This window comes from Sciurus carolinensis, chromosome 2 (genome assembly GCF_902686445.1).
Source record: "Sciurus carolinensis chromosome 2, mSciCar1.2, whole genome shotgun sequence".
In the NCBI taxonomy this organism is placed as follows: Eukaryota; Metazoa; Chordata; class Mammalia; order Rodentia; family Sciuridae; genus Sciurus; species Sciurus carolinensis.
The window spans coordinates 155,724,421-155,747,339 of record NC_062214.1 but is presented as its reverse complement, the minus strand read 5'-3'; the positions used below and the strand labels follow the sequence as shown (position 1 = coordinate 155,747,339).

The window sequence follows — 22,919 nt, the reverse complement described above, 5'->3', positions numbered from 1 at the left end:
ATGGAGGGCAACACTTACCTGGAACTCTACCTGGACCGCTGCGCCGCCCAGGTGAGCCTGGAAACTACTGTGCCAGGGTCAGAGCCCTCGCCCTACTGCTGAGCGCCAAGGAGCTGTGCCTAGCGCTTTGCCTTGATTATCTCTTAAAAAATTCATCCCCACCTTAAGAGGTGGGCTTAATTATCCATGCCATTCAGCTGAATGCTAGAAGCGTCGACGAGGTGAAATAATGGACGACAACTAGAACCGGAATGTACGAGTGTGAAATTCAGAGCCATATACTGAGTCCCCAGTTAGATGACCTGGTCCCAGTAGTGAAGAAACACGCCCGGAGTTCCCTTTACTTCCTGTAGATTTTTCTGGCTATCTCGGGTCTCTGCCCTATTCCGGCAGCACTGATGCTGTACTTTACTTTACGGTATGGCAGCTTTTGATGCTAAAGATAAGCTCAAGAAAATCTCCCGGAGGAGTTGTTGGTTATGGGTTTTGCAAAAACGTGAATCGTAAGCAACTGTGACTACTTTCTGTTGATCCTTAATAGACAGGGTCTTGCTGTATTGCCCAAGCTGGTTCTGAAGTCCTAGTCTCAAGTGAGGAAACCATGGTGAGGAATTGGACCCATTTTTTTACCACTTTTCTTAGGGTGGAAGTTGGGATGGGGAGAGATAGGGGCTGATTATATAATTTAAATGAAATAATGGTCAGAAATCTTTGTTTCAAGAGAAAAACTTCATGTTTCTGAGTTCTTGAAACAAGTCTCCCCTGCCATCTGCTGGTCTTGTAATAATAGAGCAGTTAGATAGGATCCAGCCACACGTTGTATGTTAGTCGAGGGAGCTTGGTCACCCAGAGGATGAAACGTGTGACCATTCAGTTCTGTAAGCAGGGCTCAAAATCTAGATCCCAGGTCTCTGCCTTGTGTAAAGCAGGTGGTAATGCAGCTAGCAAGGTAACATTTTTTTCAATAATAAAACCATGAATTTTACATCAGCTGCTGCCCTCAGGTGCACCCTATTCCCTCAGTTGCTGGGTAATGGTAATGGAGCAGCTTCCTTGGGCTGGAAATATTCTTAACATTTCAACTTTAGTAACTTTTCCTATTGTAAATTACATAACTAGAATGTTCTCTTATTTGTCCTTTGACTAGAAAAAACACTGATTAGTGTTAATGAGTCTTAATTAGCAATTAAGACTATATCTTCATATTTTCTAAAATATGAATTTAAAATTCAGTTAAATCAACTGAAGTTTATAATAAGAGGTCAGTGAATCTATTACGTATACACAATTTAGAACATGGTCGCTCAATTGCCTCTATTACAAATTGGATTTAAAGAGTGGCAACTTGGGTGCGGTAGCTCACACCTGTAATTTCAATAACTTGTGAGGCTGAGGCAGGAGGATCACAAATTCAAGGTCAGATTTAGCAGCTTAGTGAGGCTCTAAGAAATTCGTGAGACATTGTTTCAAAATAAAAAAGGGCTGGGGATGTAGCTTAGTTTCAAAGTACTCCTGGGTTCAATCCCCCGTACTCTCCCAAAAAAACAACCACCAAAAACACTTCAAGATCTTTAACTCAAGTTTTAAAAACATTTTGTGATACTTTCTGCATTTTAAGATATACTTTTCAAAAAAAAAATTTAAAAAAAAGATATACTTTTCTATTTTGTAACCTGTAATACATTTTTTTTTTTTTTTTTTTTGGACTGGGAATTGAATCAGAGTGCTTCACCACTGAGCTATATCCTCAATCCCTTTTTTAAGTTTTGAGATGGGATCTAACTAAGTTGCAAGACTGGCCTTAAACATGTAATTTTCCTGCCTCAGCCTCCCAAGTTGCTAGGATTAGTCATGGAGCTGCCTATAACAGAATCTTAATGGTACTTTACAGAAAGAGGCAGGGCATGAACAGAAGCCATCTTGAGCTGCCTCTTAGGCTGAACATATTACCTGCCTGTCACAGTGATATCCCTTTGGTGTGTAACATGCTGTTTTGTCTGTTGTGTTTTGTCTGTTTTGGGAACTGCCTAGGATGACCTTGCTCTACCCGTGTCTCCCCTGTTCAGCCCAGTTGTACCTTATGAGGGGTACCTACGTAATTCATCCAATCCAGAGATTGTATTTAGTTCACATCTTGAAGTCAGAGAAACATCTGGTGATTTCTCATCTGTGGATCTTAGCTTCCTACCAGATGAACTTACCCAAGAAAATAAAGACCAGACTGTCATTAAAAGCAAATGTCAAACTGAAGAAAATTGTAAAACTCAACAAAATAGATTGCCATTACCCAGCGAACAGCTGAGGGTAAAAAACAGCAGTTTATCAAATTCCCATTCATTTCTGCAACCTGGTGGTACTGACTCAGTCCAGGTCTCACCTGAGAAACCAAACTCTGACACCTTGTCTCTGTCATCCATAACTCCCATGACTCCAATGACACCTCTTTCAGAATGTTCTGGAATTGTGCCTCAAATACAGTAAGTGTTTGTTTTTAAATTGATGCTTCTGGGTATGCATTTTATATTCCTGAATGTGATGACAACAATTTCGTGATGATAATTTCAGACTTCATTATTAATCATTCCCTAATGGATTATGGCTTTAGGCAGTTTGGTTACTTGTAAAATATCAATTCTTTATCTTAAGAGGAGGTTAAGAATTAAGACATTTTTAAAGATTTGTGCTGTTTACACTAAGATACTGCTGTTAAATTGTAAGAGTTAGCTATGAAGAAGTAAAATTGATTTACAAATCATTTTGGAATTGTGGTTTGTTTCAGGCACAGATATGAAATTTAAAACTTTAGTGATGAAATTTTAGAAAAAGTTATTACTACTTCACTTTGGGATTGTAAAATTTGTTAGGGACCATGCTACTACATATTTCACATTGAGAAGAATTCTCCCCCTAGGAAGTTGCTGTGGTATAACTTACAAAATGTAATCAGTTGTTTCATTTTTATTCTTTATATCTGATATAATTTTCTAAGTTATTTCTTCAGGAACATAGTTTCCACTGTAAACCTGGCCTGTAGACTGGATCTGAAGAAAATAGCTTTGCATGCCAAAAATGCAGAATACAACCCAAAGGTACGATTTCTGAGTATTATTTCAACCAGTAGCTTTTCTCTGGATTTGCTTTCCTTCATACAATTATAACTCATTCCTTTTTTTTTTTTAATGAGGAAAAAAACAAATGAAAAGCTTCTGCAACTCAATGTTTAACTATTTGAAAGTTATAAAAAATAATTTCTGGTGGTGCATGCCTGTACTCCCAGCTACTCTAGAGGCTGAGGCAGGAGGATCACAGGTTAGGCCAGCCTGGGCAATTCAATGAGACTGTCTCAAAAAGGGCTGGGGATGCAGCTTAGTGGTAGAGCACCCTGAGTTCAATCCCCAGTACCATAAAATCATTGACATCATATTCTCCGTGCCGAATAAAATAGTAATTGAGTAGTTTCTAAAAAATCTTTTGTCATTCAAAAATATTTTTCAGTCTATTTTCAGATTTCTTAAAATGTCATTGTTTCTGGAAATACATTGTAAATGTTGTCTCATCTAGCTGACACTCATTTTTCCATTTACAATATCTTATTTGAGAAAGCTAAATTAAAGTTCAAGCTTCTATTTGCTAATATAAGAAATAAACCTGCCCAAGTTTATTAAGCTCTATTCTTTGTGCCTTACCAAGGGCAGGCATGATTTTTTCAATGACCTGTTTACCTAGGAGAATTGGATTTGTTAAGCCTATCAACATTCACCAATAATTTTTTTCCAGGCTCTGTACCTAGGAGTAAAAAAGATAAGGAATACCCAGTTTCTACTGAGAAAAAGTTCACTGGCTTAGGTAGAAGATTTATTCAAATGAAAAAGACCACATTAGTAGGAACCCAGAGTCCTTGCAACTATTTCTGGATTAACTTTCTTTTTGCTGTTGCAGTATTGTTGCTGACATCTAAATTTAATGTTACCTAAGTGTTACCCCCAAACAATATTGTTTTCCTTTTAGTTCATATTGCTGGCTATGATTAGGATGGAAACAGTGAGCTGGAGTTACTATGGCTGCAGCAGTGATTAATCACATGATTGAAAAAGTCAGCATCTTGCCTACATTCCCTACGATCCTCAGCCCTCCCCTCATTTTTTAGAGGGCTTCTGTCAGAACTTGTATTTGACGCCCCAAGAAATTCTAGCTTAGCACTTAGCTGCCTTAGAAATTTAGCAAAGTGAATGGTAAGGCTGTTACCTTTCAGTAAACACCTGAAAAATATTAATAGGACTTGATCTGTGCAGTGTAGACTCAGGTTTCTTTTACTATGTTAACACTTTAAATTTGAAATTGTCTGACCTTGAAATGATCAGTGATCATGTGGAGTAGTAGTCCCAACCCAGAGAGTCTTGCATAGTATCTACTCCAGTTTTATTCCCAACTAAATGGGGAGAGGAGAGTTGGGAAAGAGTGTCTGTGTATGGCCAGGAGGAGGGACAGGTCATTTAATGAAATGTAAATATGGAGGACCAATGTGTTTTAATACTCAACTGCATCAGCCTCACCTGGAGGGTTTGCCAGCTTAAAGAACTATGGAAGGCAAGAACTTCACAAAGCAGCTTTTTCCTTCATCTTCACGCCTGTCATTATATATTCTGGTCTGTATTTTGGTTACCTGGATACTCTGGAGTCTTGACAAGTCTATAACAAACTGTACTTGAACTTTCTCCAAAATTCTTTGGAGGGGATTACATCAGTGTAACAGTCCAATTAGTTGTGGTTTTATATCCTAAACATATTTCCTGTGTAATGTTGGAAGTAAGCATTTAGTTTCTTTATTCACCAAGGATAATAATGGACTCAGTCCTGTCATGAGGATTAATGAGAGATAACCTGTAAAGTTCATAGCACAGAACCTGAAACATAATAGGCACTCAATTTTAGCTGTCACTATTTGTACCTGTTTTTTAAAAGTATATTAGATTCTCAATCATTTCTGTTAACAGTTAATAAACCATTTTTTTCCATTCAATGTGTTTCTTCAAGATTGTTTTCTTATCCATCCCAGGTTTTCAAATGAGCTAGTACTAACTCCTAATGGGCTAATTCTCCTCTTGGTTCTATGTATAGAGGTTTGCTGCAGTTATAATGAGGATCCGAGAGCCCAGGACAACAGCCCTCATATTTAGCTCTGGAAAAATGGTCTGCACAGGAGCCAAAAGGTATGAAGAACCACTCTCCACTGTTATCGGACAAACAACTTAGTATGTAAAACAAGTATAGCATTAGTATAATAAGTTGGACTCAGGAGTTGGCTCATTGCTAGTGCCTGCCTTGCATGTACAAGGCCCTGGGTCTGATTCCCAGTATTAGAAGCTGTGGGAAGCACATATATTTTTCTTTGCTGAATAGTTAACACCATGAAAATGCCAAATTGTGAGTTAAAAGCACTCAGTCTAATAATACTGAGTTATGTTACACATTAGTCTACCCATTAAACCAAGTTAAGTCCCCTGTAACTGGCTATTACAATTTATTTTTAAGAAGTATTTAAAATATAGTAATGACAAAGCATATTATAAGCCTGGGTAAGTCATCACTGTGGACTTTTCTCATTGCAGATAAATGGGTAGAACTTTCTAACTGAACATTTCTTAAGCATTAGCTTAGGAGGTATCTCTGACAGGTTTCTTTCTGGATCTCCTGCAGAGGAAGCCCCAGGCTGATACATATTCTTTCACCATAAAGCCTAGTGGAAGGGCTGCTTTTCCCTATATTTGTTGGAAGATGCCTAGGAAGTTGTCTTCCTGGAAGGTTGTACCAATTTCTCCTCACCTAGAGATGTGCAAACATTGGTTTTTGCCTATGAATGCTGGCTATAAATGTTCACATTTGCTAAACTGATAGACAAAAAGTTACGTTTTAATATAACATTTACTCGATTCACTAGTCAGATTGAATAACATTTCATAAGCATGTTAAATTGCTTAGTATGTGTTTTGCCCAATATTCTATGTTTGTCTTTTGTTAATAGCTTATTTTTGTACTTGGGATTGACCCAAGAGTTGCCTTACTACTGAGCTATATTCCAAGTCTTTATTTTAAAATTTGAGGCAGGGTCTTAAGTTGCGGAGCCTGGCCTTGAACTTGTGATCCTCCTCCCTCTGCCACCTGAGTTGCTGGAATTATTGATGTGTGCCACTGTGCCCGACTTTTTAATAACTATATTTGCATTTTCTTTGTTTTTTTTCTCAGATTACTATTGTGTTTTATGGAGCAGACCTAGAATTTTATCAGTATAAAATGACTTTTCAAACCATTAGTGCCCACATACATTCTGACTCCATTTTTCCCCACCTGTTTTTATATTTTAAATTTTTTACATGTATCTGAATAAAATTCTTGACTTTCTCTTCAATTGATCTAAGGATCCCTAGTCCCAGAAATCTCCATTTAAAAAATTTTATTGGACATATGCAAGAGATTTGCAAGGATGTTCATTTTAGCACTGTTTAAAACAGGGGAAACCAAATTAAAAATCTAATAATGTTTTAAAGTCAAAGTAGACTGCATTAGCTGTATACATGTATATTGAGTTGGAGGATGTTCACATGTTATGTTGGACTGGTTGGAGAGTAGGCAACTAAATTGTAGGTTCATTAACGGTCTGAGCAAAATTGGGCAGGTTTAAATATTAAGTTTTTAGCATTTCATTCCATAAAGACCCAAGTCTGTATCACTCAATTGGCACATAATCTTTCTCTGTATTTGCTGTTTTTGTTTTTGTTTTGGTGTTTTGTCCTTATAAATGGTGCACACCATAAATTTTAGACCAGATGGGTGGTTCTCAAACTTTGAACATCATAAGCACTTAAAGGGCTTATTAATACCAGCGTTGGTCCCCATGCAAGAGTGTCTGCATGTCTCAGGTGGAACCAGGAACTTGACCTTTCCAACATGTTTTCAGGTGCTGCTGATCTGAGAACATACACTGAGGAGAACCAGTGGAATCATTAATTTTATCAAATAACACAACTAAAAATACCTTAGATAGGACAGGTGAAGAATTAAGACAATTTATGGTTCAGTTGAACAACTGTACATTGTATCAGACCTTTGACAAGATACTAGGAACAGAATTATGGGAGATAGGTCCTTCTCACAGCTTAGTTACACAGCATATACTGAAAGGTAAACATGGTACAAAGAGCAAAAATAAGAATTATGTGAATACAACACAAATGCTAAAGGGGACATGGTGTCAAGATGTCTTTAATCATATTTGTCTCTTCCCAGTGAAGAGCAATCTCGGCTAGCAGCAAGAAAGTATGCTCGTGTGGTGCAGAAGCTTGGGTTCCCTGCTAGATTCCTTGATTTTAAAATTCAGAACATGGTTGGAAGCTGCGATGTGAGGTTTTCCATCAGGCTAGAGGGTTTGGTGCTAACCCATCAACAGTTCAGTAGGTATGGCATGACGGGGGTTATAGAGCTGAGCTTTGCACTTACTAAGATATTGATGTTTCCTTGTGGGCTGCTTATCTACGGTTTTTTTTGTTTGCTTTTGGTACCAGGGATTGAACCCAGGAGTGCTTAACCACTGGGCCACTTTGTTTTTAATTTTGATACAGGGCCTCACTAATTTGCTGGGGCTGGCTTTGAGCTTGCAATCCTCCTCCCTTAGCCTCCCAAGTTGCTGGGATTACAGGTGTGCACCACTGCACCTGGCATATTAAGTATTAGAAAAAACAATTACCAAAGAAGGGAGCAATACAGTAGGTGAGAGGGTTCAGATGTTGTGTCTGAGTCCACATGGATCATCATGTGAGTTCAGTCCTTTGAAAAAGTGGTTCTCATGCTTCAATTGCATAGTGATCACCTGGACAGCTTATTAGAGTCTACATTCCTGGCGGGGCTACATCACCAGAGACTTTGGTTTTCAGTCCTAAAAAGCTCACAGGCAATGCCAGTATTGCTGATCAGAAGTTCTTGCGTTGAAACCCACTGATTGACAGGCTTATTAAACAGGCACACATGACTTTGACAACAGCAAGAAATGAAGGGGTACAATACAGGTTAGGCAAGTAGGAAGGGGCTGACAGCTGGTGATGGGAGAAAGGGAGAGAAAAATGGAAAAAAAAAAGTAGCATATTCTACAAAAAGCAATCATACCTAGTTGTCTATTTTGGGGGTGACTCTTTTGGGGAGCATAGCTGTAGCCTCCATCACAATGGTGTCTTTACTGTATTCTACTCCCAAGGAAGTCTTCAGCCTTCATGTCTTCAAACCTAACTTCTGTTGAACAGTCATGTTTTTCTCCCTGACACCACCTGCTTTGGCCCTCAGAGCAATGCTGGGAGTTGACAGACCAATGTCAAATCCCTCCACTCCTTAGGATATGCACCTGGGCCAAGGCATCTGACCTGGCTTAGACTCATAAATGCTTTTAAATTCTTAGTTGAGCTTGAAATTAAGTCCTTTCATTCTAACATTTTTACCTTCTTTTTGCCAATGAATAATCACTGTTTAATAGAGTGGGTGAGGATGTTGGAAGTCATGGTTTTCTTAACCTTCGTTAGTTTTCCTTTTAGACATGATCTTAACGGAAGTTTAAAAAATGGCTTTTTTTAATTAGTAGTTCACGTCGAGATTTAGCATTGGGCAGTGTTTATAATTTTTTAAATGTGTGCGTATTGATCACCTATGATGCATACCATTTTTTTTTTTTTTTCAAAAAGGAAGCTCCTTCCCTTTCCCATGCAAAATATATTTCCTTTTTAGGTATCCTTTTCCTTCTTCAATTTTGGGATAATTTAGAGTCAAGTAACCCTGTAAAACTGTTTGGGTCCCCTTGCCCACCTCATGGTGCTGGGGATCCAACCCAGGGTCCCTTGCTTGCTAGGCAAGTGCTCTACCACTGAGCTATATCTCCATTTTTAGCTTTTTGTATATTGAGACAGGGTCTTACTAAGTTGCTAGAGCTGACTTTGAACTTGCAATCTTTCTGCCTCAGTCCCCCAAAGCAATTGAGGTTATAGGTATGTGCCATAAACTTTAAGAGTATCTCAAAACTTAGCCATCTTATTTTCCAGACACTCAACTCATGGTCCTCCAGTCAGCTTATCTCAGAACCAACTTTTGCTGCACACATGAGGTAGCTCTGCCTGAATTCTAAAGTGCAAGTCTACACTGGACTTTGCACTCCCTTTTGTGGTCATTTAGGGATCTAAATGTGTGTAATTCCTTCTGTTTGCCTTCATTTCCTTTTTTTTTTTTTTTTTGCTAAGAATGGCTTTGCAAAACAGATTGTCTAGAGTGAGAGTGTCCCTTATCAGTGCTTTTACCTCCTGAAAGATAAAACTGCCAGAAGGACAAGATGAGAATTCATCAGACGCATGGCTACTTGAAGTAAAACCATTCCAGTTCCTTCAGGGGTAGTTGTACAATCTTAAACATCTTTTTTTAATTTGGTCGAGAAGTTTGCTTTGTATTCCTATAACAATTTCTGGTGCCATTCTTGCCCCCACCAAATGCTCTCCATCTGGCCTTCATTCTCAGTTTGTAGATTACAACTCCAGTGTGTGTATTCTTGACATCTGGGGCCTTAAAAACACCTGTTTCTCAGCAGAGAAGTCTTTCATTGCTCATAGATCTGTGAGGAAACATGGCACACATCAGTTATAATTATCAACATTGTTAACAGCAAATTTAATTCCCCAGGTCTGCAAATTTTTATATTGGCATCTAATACAAGTATTTCCTTTTTTTTTTATTGTAAACAAATGGGATACATGCTGTTTCTGTTTGTACATGGAATAAAGGCATACCATTTGTGTAATCATAAACTTACACAGGGTAATGTTGTTTGATTCATTGTTATTTTTTTCCCTTCCCCCCACCCCTTCCACCCCCCTTTTCCCTCTATACAGTCCTTCCTTCCTCCATTCTTGCCCCCCTCCCTAACCCTAACCCCTCCCCCCTGTTATGTGTCATCATCCGCTTATCAGAGAGATCATTTGTCCTTTGTTTTTTTGAGATTGGCTTATCTCACTTAGCATGATATTCTCCAATTTCATCCATTTGCCTGCAAATGCCATAATTTTATTATTCTTTATGGCTGAGTAATATTCCATTGTGTATATATATACCACAGTTTCTTTATCCATTCATCAATTGAAGGGCATCTAGGTTGGTTCCGTCTGGCTATTGTGCATTGAGCAACTGTGAACATTGATGTGGCTATATCTCTGTAGTATGCCGACTTTAAGTCCTTTGGGTATAGGCCAAGGAGTGGGCCTATACCCAAAGTATTTCCTTTTTGATGAACATCTTCTCTTTCAATCTTCTATGCCATAATCATTCATAGTTCTATGTGAGCATTTCCCCTTTTCAAGTGATTTAAAGACATGCTCATAATACTGGTTAAATGAATAAAATCCAGGTGACTACTATGTAGCAGATGCTAGGATAATGCTGGCAAGTGATACAACCATTGTCCCTTGCCCACACAGAGCTGTCTTGAAGACAAGGCAGAGTAATGCAATATAACTATAAAGTTAAAGTCCCCCAGGGTGCTATGGAACCTTGAACAGGGCACTTAATGTACCTGGGAGTTAAGGAATACTTCTGGGGGATGAGACTTGAAGAATGACTTGGTTGAGTCAGACAAAAAGTTGAATCTAGGGCCTTGAGCATGCTAGACTAGTGCTCTACCACTCAGCTATATCCCCAGCTCTCATAGAATGAAACAAAGTAAATCTCTGATCAGGAGTTCATTATGCTATTGCCTTACATCCCAAGATCTTGTTTACTTTTTTTCCTCCTCAGAGTCCTAATCTTCGGTTGGAAGATGAAATAAAAACCTTTCTTCTGTCTTCCAGCCTTCATCTTCTTGGCCTGGACCTCAAAACTCTGGAGTTTTCAGGACTCGGCTAGTATCATGGTCTCTCAAGGACCAGAAAGTAGACAGTGAGTGGGAATCTTGACAGGTTTTCTGTAGCAAGGCAGAGTGGAGGAAAGATCCACCATAGCGACCTTCGTGCCCTACACAAGGCTCACGTTACAACTGTGACTCACCTTTCTGGTGCTGATAAGAGGTTTCACATCCGTTATGGATTTTATTCATTGTAGAACTAAACAGCTTTTCCTTTTTGTCTGGATTTACCCTTTAAATGCAAAGATTCATGTACATTATTGCTCAGATTTCTTTCTATTTTCCATTAGACATTGTTTTGAGAATAGCTTTACTTCATCAGCCTCCTCTTACTGCCTGACTTCATTATGGGCAGCTTCTAAACCACTTTAAGGAACCTGTCCTGTTTGGGGTTTAGAGAGGCAGTTTTTAAGCCCTATCATCTTTGCTCCATAGAATCCAGATTACATTTGGTAGTAAACATGAATGAGTCACTATTTATAGGAACAAATTCTGAATTTCACAAACTTGGGATAGTTCAGTTATATTTCTTTGTAGTAACTGTTTAAAGAAAAACCACTGGTCTATAAATTTTTAGGTTCTATCTGGACTAAATACTAAAATGTTTAATTATAGTGAACTTGGAAAATCCAAAAAATCCTATTCATGTACTGTTAGATTTTGTTGAAAAGTAGAGAACATTTAACCAATAAGGTTTTAATACATTAAATCTGATGCCCTAAGTTACTTCAATTTCTAATAACCTAGGCTGACTTGCAAGTGAAAAAAAAAATGTCACCAAAAATTCTGTTCTTGACAGCCAGAAGCATCCTATACTCAGGGTTGGAGTATAGCTCAGTGGTGTTTGCCTAGTGTGCACAAGGCCCTGGGTTTGATCCCCAGCACTGTATGTGCACCAAAAAAAAAAAAAAAAAAAAAAAAAACCTATTCTTGGGATACTACTTTTATCAAGATAACTAAAAGTGCTTTTATTTTTAAATAGCACTTATTTACAACTGCTTTAATATATTGGCTCTTTAATGTTTGGGAAAAGTAGCTGAATAGTGCTATTTTTAACATTTTCCATTTTTGTCTTAATAGTTATGAACCTGAACTGTTTCCTGGCCTTATTTATAGAATGGTAAAACCACGAATTGTGTTGCTTATCTTTGTATCTGGGAAAGTTGTATTGACGGGTAAGTTCTAAAATTATTTTCTGAGTTTCATAAAATTCAGTAGCTATGTGTATGCTTTGCTTTTCCTTTTTAAATAGCTTTGTTCCTATAAGGTAATTCTTCCTACTATAGAATATTGGTAAAATGAGATTTAGAAAGTAATACAATATCACCCATTGGTCCCAATTCCTAAAACAATGACTTTTTTCCATGTGTGTCATCTTGGGGTGTGTGTATGTATGCATATCCACACACATATTTCTATATATTTTCATCTCTACGTGCAGTTTATTTTATTAACCTTTTACTAATATTTATAGCTTAACTTGTTACATACTTATGATGGCTTTTAATGACTGCACAATGTTCTAAGACAGGTCAGCAAACCTTTTCTGTAAGGGACCAGATACTAAATATTTAGGCTTTGTGGGCCATGGGGTCTCTGTTTGAATTACTGAACTCTGCCAGTGTAGTACAAAAGCAGCTATGGAAATCACATAGAGTAATGGGCTCATAATGTGAATTTCTTAGAACTTATGTATAGGCGAGTGCTGTACCACTGAGTTACATCTCCAGTCCAGAGATAGGATGTAACTAAGTTGCCCAGTCTGGTCTCAAACTTGCAACCCTTCTGCCTCAGTCTCCCAAGTATCTAGGATTACAGGTGTGGGCCCCTGCACCCAGCTTCTCCTTAAAAACATAACCATCATTCTTAGCTCACAAACTAACAAAAATAGAGGGCTGACTTTGGCCAGCAGGTCTACATTTCCTGATCCTTATTCTAGCAAATTATTAAATCAAATTATCACATTGTCAGATACTTGAATGCTGCTTTTTTTGATGCCTATAAATAGCACAAACATTTAGTTACTTTAATGTGTGCAGAACTATTAATGTGGACACTCAGAAATGGAACTTTTAAGAATGACGGCTTTCAAGGTTATTAGTACAAATTGCCAAATTCTTTTAAAGGAATAAAATGATTTTCCATATCATAGTTCCATCCAGCAATGTATCTAAATATATTTTGCCAAACCATCAGCAGCATGAAAAAGTAGAAAACTTTTTAAATTATGTAAGTGAAGTGAAATTTTAACATTACTAGTAATCAGAAATAGAAATCAATTACTTTTCAACATAGCCAATAGGTATCATAAAATAGTGTGTATGACTTACCCTTTTGTCAAGTTTCTTTCCCCCCGCCTTGGGATTTGTATTAATTCACCATAATCTTAAAGATAATTTGTGACTTTCTTCCGTTGATTTATTATTTTTTTGGTACTGGGGGTCGAACTCGGGTGCTTTACCACTGAGCAACATCCCCAGTCCCATCTAATTTTTTGAGACAGGGCCTCACTAAATTGCTGAGGTTGACCTTGAACCTCCTGCCTCAGCCTCCAGAATTGCTAGATTATAGGTATGTACCACTGTGCCAGGCTCCTATTGATTTATTTTTACCAATTTTTACATAAAGGATTTTTTTTAATTCTTAAGGGAAAAGTTTGAATTTCCATGTAATTTCACTGAAATTTGCTGGGTTTTGCCTATTTTATCTTATTTTTTTTTTTGTATTTTACTCTTCTCTCCAAAATGAAATGACAGATTTGTAAAGCATGAGCCAAATTCAGTTCCACATTCCACTCTCAAAAAACCACCCTATTTGACATTGCATATTCTTATTCTTTGTGACTTTTATTTTTTCATATAGGTCTGTTTCTGCCTATTGCAATCCTATTGCATTTATCCTCATGCATCTTTAATTCTTGTGTTCTCTATCTGATAGAGAAGCAGTGAGGGGAATTGGCCCTTTTAATGTTTCTTATTACCTCTTGCAGTTACTCTTCCCCCCCCAAAAAAAAAAATTCACCCCATCTTTTAAAAAAAGATTTTTGTGCCAGACATAGTGGCACATATCTGTAATCCCAGCAACTCAGGAGACTGAGACAGGAGGATCACAAGTTCAAGGCCGGTCTCAGAAACTTAGTAAGGCCCTGTCTCAATAAAAAATAAAAAGGGCTGGGGATGTAACTTAGTAGTAAAGTGCCTCTGGGTTAAATTTCCAATACTCCTCCACCCCAAGGTTTTGGTATTACCTGAACTAAGAAAAATTGATAGTTATCAATCTGGCATCCAGCAGAATGGAATGTCTGTTTTAAAAAGGTTTTTTTTTATAACTCATAAGGTTTTGTAGTTTGCTCTTTCAGAAATATGCCTTCAAAGCAGGGAAATCCTGTTTAGAATCTTGATTCTTTTGACTACAGCAAAACTACAGTTCCGAAGATGTCAAATTTAGAGTCTGGAGTAATTGGAACCTCCTAGTGACTAGCATGTATATTCTAGAGGAAGGGGGAAAGTCTGCTAAGTAAATTGAATAGTACTGATAATGGAGGCAAATACGGACCCTACTTAATAGGAACGAACTTTTCAAGACCTTTTGGAAGTATACTTTCATATGTATTCTGTGTATCATTATTAATCTCATTAGATGTACAAGTTGCCAAATACAAAGTTCCTATTGTAAATTTCTTTAAATATTCTCAATTCTGATCAGTTTTCCATAGCCAGGCATGATGGCACATGCCTATAAACCAGTGACTTGGGAGGTCGAGGCAGGAATAAAAATAAATCGGCTTCCCCATTTAACCTAAAGTTTAAAAAAACTCATTTACACATTTGCTGCAAGTTTCAAATCATAAGTTATGTCATTAATATAAAACTGAAGACAATACAAATGTACATTCTTAAAACTTGTGTTAAGCAAATTGGGTAATGGTAGCACATGCCTATAATCCCAACTATTTGGGAGGCTGAAGGAGGAGGATCACAAGTTCAAGGCCAACCTCTGGTATTAGGCAGGACCCTACCCAAAAAAAAAAAAAAAAAAAAGGTGATATAGTTCCATGGTAGAGTGCTTGCTTAACATGCTCCAGGCCCTGAGCTCCAGGCTTACTTAACAAAAAATCTTGTGTTAAGTAAAATAGGCAATTCTAATTTTTTTCTTTTCAGTACTTGGGGATCAAATTCAGGGCCTTATGCCTACTAGGCAAGGGCTCTACAAGTTCACAGCCTTAAATTTCCTCATTCTTCACACCACCATACCCAGCTTACTTAACACAATATTTTCATCCCTTGCAAATGTGGATTGTCACTTTTGTGAAGGAGGGGATGAATATTTTAACTGAAAATCAAACTGTTCTATTAGGAAGCAAAGTCAATCCATGACTTACTACTAAAGTGATGGATAATATTGTTTGGGTTTGTAACTGTTAATGCCATATTGTCTTTTGTTTACACTATACTGTCTTAAATTACTTTTGCTTAGAGCTACAAGACTTAGGCTACTTCTTCCTCAATCTTAGAGACAAATGTTCCTCATTCATTACTCGTAGGTACCTAGATTCCTCTTGCATGCAAAAGCATTAAAAACTGAAGAGCCCAATTTAGGGCAAGTAGACATCCAGGGAAAGGGACCAAGGTGGTCTCTTTGTAACTTGCCTCTAAGAAGAAGCTGAAGTGCTTGGGTAGGGTGCTCAACAGAGTCCTAGAGGATCACATGTGGCCTCAGATACCACAGCAAGGTCAAGTCTCTGCAGAGATATTTTGAAAGCATGGTTCCAACAAGGATAAATATTTTGCCTAGAAAATGGTCAAGTGTTGAAGTTACAAATTCACTTTGAGTTTGCAGAAAATGATTTCCAGTCTTTCCCTAGAATTGTAGAACACCAGTGTACAAATGCGTGGCTACTTGAAACCACTGTGTCACGTATCATTTGCAGGGTCTTAGAATTTTGTTGTTACTGGGGATTTAACCCAGGAGTGCTTTGCCACTGAGCTATATCCCCAAAGCTTTGAGACAGGAGACAGGGTCTCATTAAGTTGTATAGAGCCTCATTAAATTACTGAGACTGGCCTCAAAATTGTGATTCTCCTCTTAGCCTCAGAGTTGCTGGGATAACAGGAGTGTGCCACCTCACCTGGCTTAGAAAATAATTAACCCATGTAAAATTCTTCCAAGATGCCACAGCTGCAGCTACCATGTCCTAGTCTACATCCAAATGTTCTAACAAAAAGACCCTGCTATCCTTCTTGATCATCATACTGTGTTGCAGATAGCAATGGTACCTGGGATGAGAGTACACTGTTTTCCCAGGTTTGCTCATTTTCTGTGGCTGATGTGACATTAAGGACCCGGGTTTCTCCCACAGAAAAATCAATAGCATCACCATGTTCTGCTGGAATAATGTACAACAAACAGCAAATAAGCCAACTTTCACTTCTAAGATCAGGTATAATAATTACCAGGTGTTGGGCACTCATGCAAGCACTGTGCTAGCAACTTTTATATGGGGTCTAGTTATCTCTGAGGATGAACTTTATACCTGTTTCCTCTCCTGTAAAATGGAGACAATGGAGAAATTTAATAACCTCGGTAATGTCAAACAGCTATGCAAGCTGTAGCACAATAGGAACATAAGTAGCCAGCTTCAGTGCCTACCATTTTCACATACTGTCCTGTCCCCAGTTCTTTAGCTATCTGTGATAACACCTGTGTGGTTTCCTGTGACTCTTTTCTGATTGTCAGCTGAAGGAATGATAACTACTTAGTGGTGAGAGGGAGCAGGTGTGATGGCCAAGATGGACTCTGGAGAACAATTGTCCAGTTTGTATCCAGGCTCTACCATTTATCAGCCACATAACTTCAGATGAGTTTAAGTTCTCCACTTTAGTTTTCCTACATGTAATGCATGTAACCTTAGAAACTCCCTCCTAAATGTTGAGAGAAAGCAGAAAATGGCACCTCACACCTCGTATAAACATTAGCTGTTAGTATCTTTGATAAACCTAGCCAGTGTGGTTGCACATAGCAGTGATCCCAACAGCTTGGGAGGCTGAGGCAGGAGGATCACAAGCTCAAAGCCAGTCTCAGCAACTTAGCCCCTAAGCAACTTAGCAAGACCCTGTCTCAAAATAAAAAGTTCTTGGGTTGTGGCTCAGAGCCCCTAGGTTCAATCCCCTGTACAAAAGCAAAACAAAACCAAAAAAACACCTATTATCCTGGTTGTTTCCATAACATTGAAAAAGACTAGAATTTAGCTATGATGGCTTGCACTGATGGGAACAGGAAGTCTAAAGAGGATTTAGTAAAATGTTCACATTTACTTATTTCTCTCCAAAATAAAGGAATAAGAAGCTGAGTCATTATTACTGAGGGTCAGCCTCAGTCAGCTCAGTGGTTCTTGGGAAATAGGTCAGAGAACAGCAGGAAAAGGACAGGGCTGATAAATGAGTGGGTCAGAGGGAACAGAGCATACCTGTCAATCATACTAGGAAACAACCAACAAGTTGGTATGTACTGTAAAATGAATTCCTACTTGGAGGGGCTTAGTGCTATTTTTTAAAAATTTTAAAATTGTGTGGATTTGTATGCACACAAATGAGGCATCACTTGGGGAAAATAAGGTGGATAGTTCTATTCTTGGTAAGAATAGCATTTGGAAATCCAAGTAGTATAAGAGATTAAAACATGGCTGGCTCAGGGGTAAAGATGTGCTTACAACCCTTAAATGACAAATGACATACTTATTTTGGGGTGCCTACCAGGTACTTACTTGTACTGTTAGGTTCTGAGGATGTAACTTAGTATCTGGCAGGAACCAAGTCCTGATGGAGACATACAAATTTATGTACTTGGACCAGCCTTCCCAGTCTACCTTACCTTGAAATATATTCAAGAACAACTTCAAAAAGGTTTAAGGTTTATAAAATGTTCTGGCTTCCAAGGGACCTTCCATAAACGATGGATCACATAACCCTTATTACAACTCTATATGGCCTATTGTACCTATTTTATAGGTAAAGAAACTAAAACTCGGAGGTTAAATAATATTGATATGTCAGTCATTTAGTGGTAGAGTTGGCATTTGAGCCCTTACTTGATTTCAAAGCCAGTTCTTTCTCCAGTGTACCAGGCCACAGAATTGCCTCTCCACCTCAGTCACTGAAGTCAGGAATAGTGTTTATTCCCCACAGTGGCAGCATTACTGCCCACAGAAAAACAATGTAAGATTTGCTTAAAGGGCAAGGGTTGTATAATTAGTCTGGTGCTACAAATTGGGGATTTGATTTGAATGGGACTATGGAACAAATTAAAGTTCCCTTAAAGTTTTGATGCCAGTATTTCAGTGAGAAATGTTTGACTAGGGCTTGGGATGTAGCTCAGTGGTGAAGCACTTACTTAGGATGTTTCAGCCTGGGATCTGATACCCAGAAACCTCCCCTCTTCCCCACCCCCTGCCAAAAGTTTGACCAAACTGGGCTGGAGTCATAGCTCTGTGGTAGAACGTACCCAAGGTGGCATGCCCAAGACTCTGGCTTTAATCCTAGAGTCTCCCCTACAAAAACTTGACTAAATTAACTAAATCCTCTCAACATCCAGTTACCAGTAGAAGGAACACTGATACATGATCTCTTTTCCCACAGCTGCTATTTTGATTTATGTAACTTCAATTTCTTGGGCCTCATTTCCTTGATCTATAAAATGAGGAAATTGCACAAGGCAGTTTTCCTACAGCCCTTTTGTTTTTAAAGACTTTTTTTTTGGGGGGTGCTGGAGACTGAACCCAGGGCCTTATGCTTACAAGGCAAGCACTCTACCGACTGAGCTATCTCCCCAGCCCCTTAAAGACATTTTTCTATGCTACAAAATAGTGAGCACTTTAGTGTCGGTTCCCTCTTGGTGATGGGTGTTTCTGGTTCCCAGGAGACTCCAGATGGTATGTTCTTTGTGCTTGCATGGAATGCTCTCAGGCATGGTTTTTTAAAGTGTTATGGGAAAAATGTTATTTGAACTGTTGCACCTGAACACAGCATTTCTCAGTGAAATGTAAAAAGGACAACTTTGGTTTTAGGTGGCTCTTATTGGTCGGGGGACATGTGTTAGGTTTGCCATATGTATTCTTCACTCTACTTTAAGGAGGTTTTTCCAGACACGTGTGCATAAAGTCACAGGCAAGAGGTTCTTTTACAGTAATCTTTTACTTCTTCCCCAACTCACTTAGTTTCTAAAGACACTAGTTTTATAAAAACCAAACTTAAGTACTGAAACTAAAATCAGCTGAGACTTGTTTTTTTGGTACAGAGCTTATCGTAACTCTCAACCCTCCACACCCACGTCTTTCAGGGTGGAGACATAAATGGTAAACTCCTTGGCAGTAACTAAGTAACTTTTTACTCTTGACTCTCAAAAAATTAAGCTTATGTGAACTTTCTCTTTGATTCTTTAATCTTTGAAAAATTTGAGGTGGAATTCACATAATAAAGGTAACCACTTTAAAGTCGACAGTTCAGTCGCGTTTCATATATTCACAAAATTGAACATTGTGAATGTACTGTCACCTCTCTATGGTTCTAAAACATTTCCATTGTTCCAAAATCCTGTGTCTTTACTTTCCCCCTATTAGCCACCTGCCGACCGCTTGCAATCACGTCTCAGTTGTCTCCATGGATTTACCTACTTTCTATATTTCATATAGATATAATCAGATGATCTTTTGTATCTGGCTTTATTTAGAGGCACATCAATCCATATGTCAGTACTTCATTCATTTTTATGGCTAATGTTCTATTACATGTATGTGTTAAAATTTTTATCCATGTATTGATAGGCATTTAGGTTATTTCCAACCTTTTGATTATTGTGTGAATAGTGTTGTAATGAAAGTTTTCAGTTGTATGGGGATATATACCCAGGAGTAGAACTGCTGAATCATGTGTTGTCTTTCTTTTTTTGAACTGGGGATTGACCACTGAGCTACATCCCCAGCCTTATTTTTAAATTTTGAGACAGGGTTTCACTAAGTTGCTGAGGCTGTTCTGGAAATTGATATCCTCCTGCCTCAGCCTCCCAAGTGCTAGGATTACAGATACATACCACCACACCTAATTTCCTTTTTTTGCTACTGGGGATTGAACTCACGGGCACTTAACCATTGAGCCACATCCCGAGCCCGATTTTGTATTTTTAGAGACAGGGTCTCACTGAGTTGTTCAGTGCCTCAAAGTTTCTGAGGCTGGCTTTGAATTCACCTTCCTTCTGCCTCAACCTCCTGAACCACTGGAATTACAGGTACGTGCCACCATGCGAGGCCCTAACTAATTTCTTGAACCACCCAACTCTTCCCCACAGGAGCTGAACAATTTTGCACTTCCACCAGCAACGTACCAGAGAACTAATTCTCTACATTCTTACCATAATTTTTCTTAAGAAAAGTCTCATCCTTGATTCTGAATCCTGACTGCTATTTGCTTCTCAAATCTATCAGCGCTCTATTCTGGAATTCCATCATTAGTACTGTAAACCAGAAAACTTATCTGACTTTCTCTTATGATGACACTGTCTCTCCAACTTTGTAGCTAAAGGAAGAGAAGTACCAATTTTGGCTATTTTCCATTTCTCCTTATGCTCAAGTTTTTGTTACTTTCATTAACCACTTTCTTTCCTGAATTCCTGCCCACAGAAATGTCAGAAGTTTCCTGACTAGCTGAAGCCCCATACAGACATGAGAAGTGCTGCCATGACAGCACCATGTGTGCATATACTTCGGAAGGTGGAGGGGAGGTAGTGAGATGAGTAGTGACTGTTACTCAAGGGTGGAGACTAATTCATGTTTTTATCCCTGTAACTTCTAGGTAGTGATAATCAAAGATCCCTTGAAAGCTAAGACTCTGATGGTGGTACAAATTTTCCAATTCCTTCCCATACACTGAAAACTAATATTCTAAAACAGCTCCACTATGTCTAAATCTGTTAATCAAATTAGGGAATGAGAATGTTAACTTGAGATGAATAGATCAAATGAAGTGCTCACAAGTGCTGAAGAAGTCACTCTGGGACTGTGTTCCTGACATACATTTCATATTTAGCCTTTGTGTGGCCAAAGAGGACACCCATGTAGTGGAAGAGACTTCCAAGAGATTTCACATATGAAAAGAAACTGCATATAACATAATGAAATTTTAATGTTAAAATTTTGATATTTTTATATTAAAGATTGTATAAACTTGGTTTTCTTTGTAGGTGCCAAAGAACGTTCTGAAATCTATGAAGCATTTGAAAACATCTATCCTATTCTAAAAGGTTTTAAAAAAACCTGAGTCTGTTGTTCAACATTATACTGATTGGAATATGTGCATAAGTCCAGCATAGCAACAGCTGAGTTCTTGCACCTTTAATTGTAGATGTTCAAGTACATTATTGACTTATCACAGGGTGATTGATTCTATGTGAGTAACCGTGCCTAAGAAATGAAGAAAATTTCTTGCTCAAAATGACTCTTGGCATCTTCTTTTCAAAACTGAACAACCAATATCAGGATTTAAGAGATTTGGGGCCTTATTAGAATATTATAGCATCATTAATATTCAATTTTCTGCTTTTGTTAAATACATAGTACATTTAGCATGTGGTTTCTGAATATGAAGCAAAATACATAGAAATTGCAAATAACTGCATAAACTAGATACTTGTAATATCATTTAGCAGCACAGAAATATTTTTTAAAATATTGAAAAGATTATCATGACCATTAAGGCACTACTAAGGATCCTGCAGAATGCAAGTAAAACATGGCAAGTCTGAAACCTGAAAGATCCTTTTGCTTGAAATATGCAGAGAAAATTCACTTAAAAATCTTAAACTTTTAGGAACCATTCAGGCTTAGGGTAAGCTATTTTTAAAACAATACAAGAAATTTTGTTTCTCCTTAGACTCCATAGTAACTGTATTTAAGCAGACCAGGTAAGAGTAAGAAGACGGAGGAGCAAAGGGTTCAGACTGACGACCTAATTAGGTTGTAGAATCACCAGCATTTGATGGAAATGTGCGGTTAACAGGGAGCTAACCTAACCCTACCTGGTCAGTGATTATGTCCTTCAAGATAGACTTCAGTCTCTCGAATGCAGAGTATGTAGATGATGGCTTCAAAACATCTTTTCATCCCTAGGAGGCAATTCCGAGTCTCTGCTTGTGGAACTTGGAGAGAATTCCCAACTAGAAAGTTCAGGGCAGTAGTCAATGGAAATTCTACTGAAATAATCTTTGAGAATCCGTCTAGATGATTTGACCCACAAACCTACTTTTCTTTTCTACCCTTTAGTTTAGAAACAGTCAAACCTTCTCACCCACCACCTAACGTCCCCCAGAAACTCACTGGAAGGTAAATCCTAACCATCTCACTAGTTCAAATTCTTTCAGAACATGGGGTAGGGAAGGGACATTGGCCAAGTTATTAAAATTGTTTTCAGAAACACCTAACTTGGATCTGCATGTTCAGTTTGGTTTCACTGTTTAGGATAGGCAAACTATTAGATTATTAAATGTATCTACTTAATTCTTACGGCACTAGGCAGGTGCTGTAATTGTATCCATTTATGAGGAGAAAAAACACAGGTTAAAGAATTTGCTCCAAATCACGCGGTTATTAAGTAGGTGGGTGAGCCAAACTTTTACCTGGCTTCAAGAACCAACCCCTCGCCCAACTTTTTCATGTAGTTTTAGCCAAACTGAAAAGCATTAAGAAAATTATTCCCTTGTTCCGTTTCCCATTCCTTTCCCTCAGAATCCTTAAGGCATCGTATTGCTGCTTTTTGCATAAATTTGAGGCAGTAGCTGGCAACCTTGGTCTGATCCAGCGGTCAATGCTTGTTTGGCAGACTCGCCCGCGGTAGAATTTGCCGCGCTGCCAGGTCGGCTGCGGCTGGGTGGGCTGGCGAAGCGGCAGCCGAGGCGGGGCCGGGGTCCGTCGCGACCCACGCCCGCCCTGCGCGCCTCCCAGGCCCCTCCTCCGCGA

General features: G+C 38.5%; 1 protein-coding gene and 1 long non-coding RNA gene across 2 annotated transcripts; one reads left to right on the top strand and one right to left on the bottom strand.

Annotated features, from left to right (window-relative positions):
* Tbpl2 (TATA-box binding protein like 2) lies at positions 1-21,225 on the top strand. The gene is made up of 7 exons (XM_047541518.1): positions 1-51; positions 2,032-2,477; positions 3,002-3,089; positions 5,119-5,210; positions 7,285-7,452; positions 11,999-12,093; positions 21,149-21,225. The coding sequence occupies exons 1-7, from the start codon at positions 1-3 to the stop codon at positions 21,223-21,225; spliced, it is 1,017 nt and encodes a 338-aa protein (XP_047397474.1).
* Positions 9,439-22,871, bottom strand: LOC124977742 (uncharacterized). The gene is made up of 4 exons (XR_007107251.1): positions 22,747-22,871; positions 21,983-22,120; positions 16,372-16,463; positions 9,439-9,637 (listed from the first exon to the last, which is right to left on the bottom strand). It is a non-coding gene; the product is annotated as an uncharacterized LOC124977742 (long non-coding RNA).
* Between the last annotated feature and the right edge of the window lie 48 nt (positions 22,872-22,919).

What these genes read in the sequence shown, in the direction of transcription:
- Tbpl2 (XM_047541518.1), top strand. Translation starts at nt 1, where the DNA reads ATGGAGGGCAACACTTACCTGGAACTCTACCTGGACCGCTGCGCCGCC. An exon ending in TGGACCGCTGCGCCGCCCAG is followed by an intron (nt 52 to 2,031) that starts GTGAGCCTGGAA and finishes GGAACTGCCTAG; the next exon opens with GATGACCTTGCTCTACCCGT. An exon ending in TGGGAAAGTTGTATTGACGG is followed by an intron (nt 12,094 to 21,148) that starts GTAAGTTCTAAA and finishes TTTTCTTTGTAG; the next exon opens with GTGCCAAAGAACGTTCTGAA.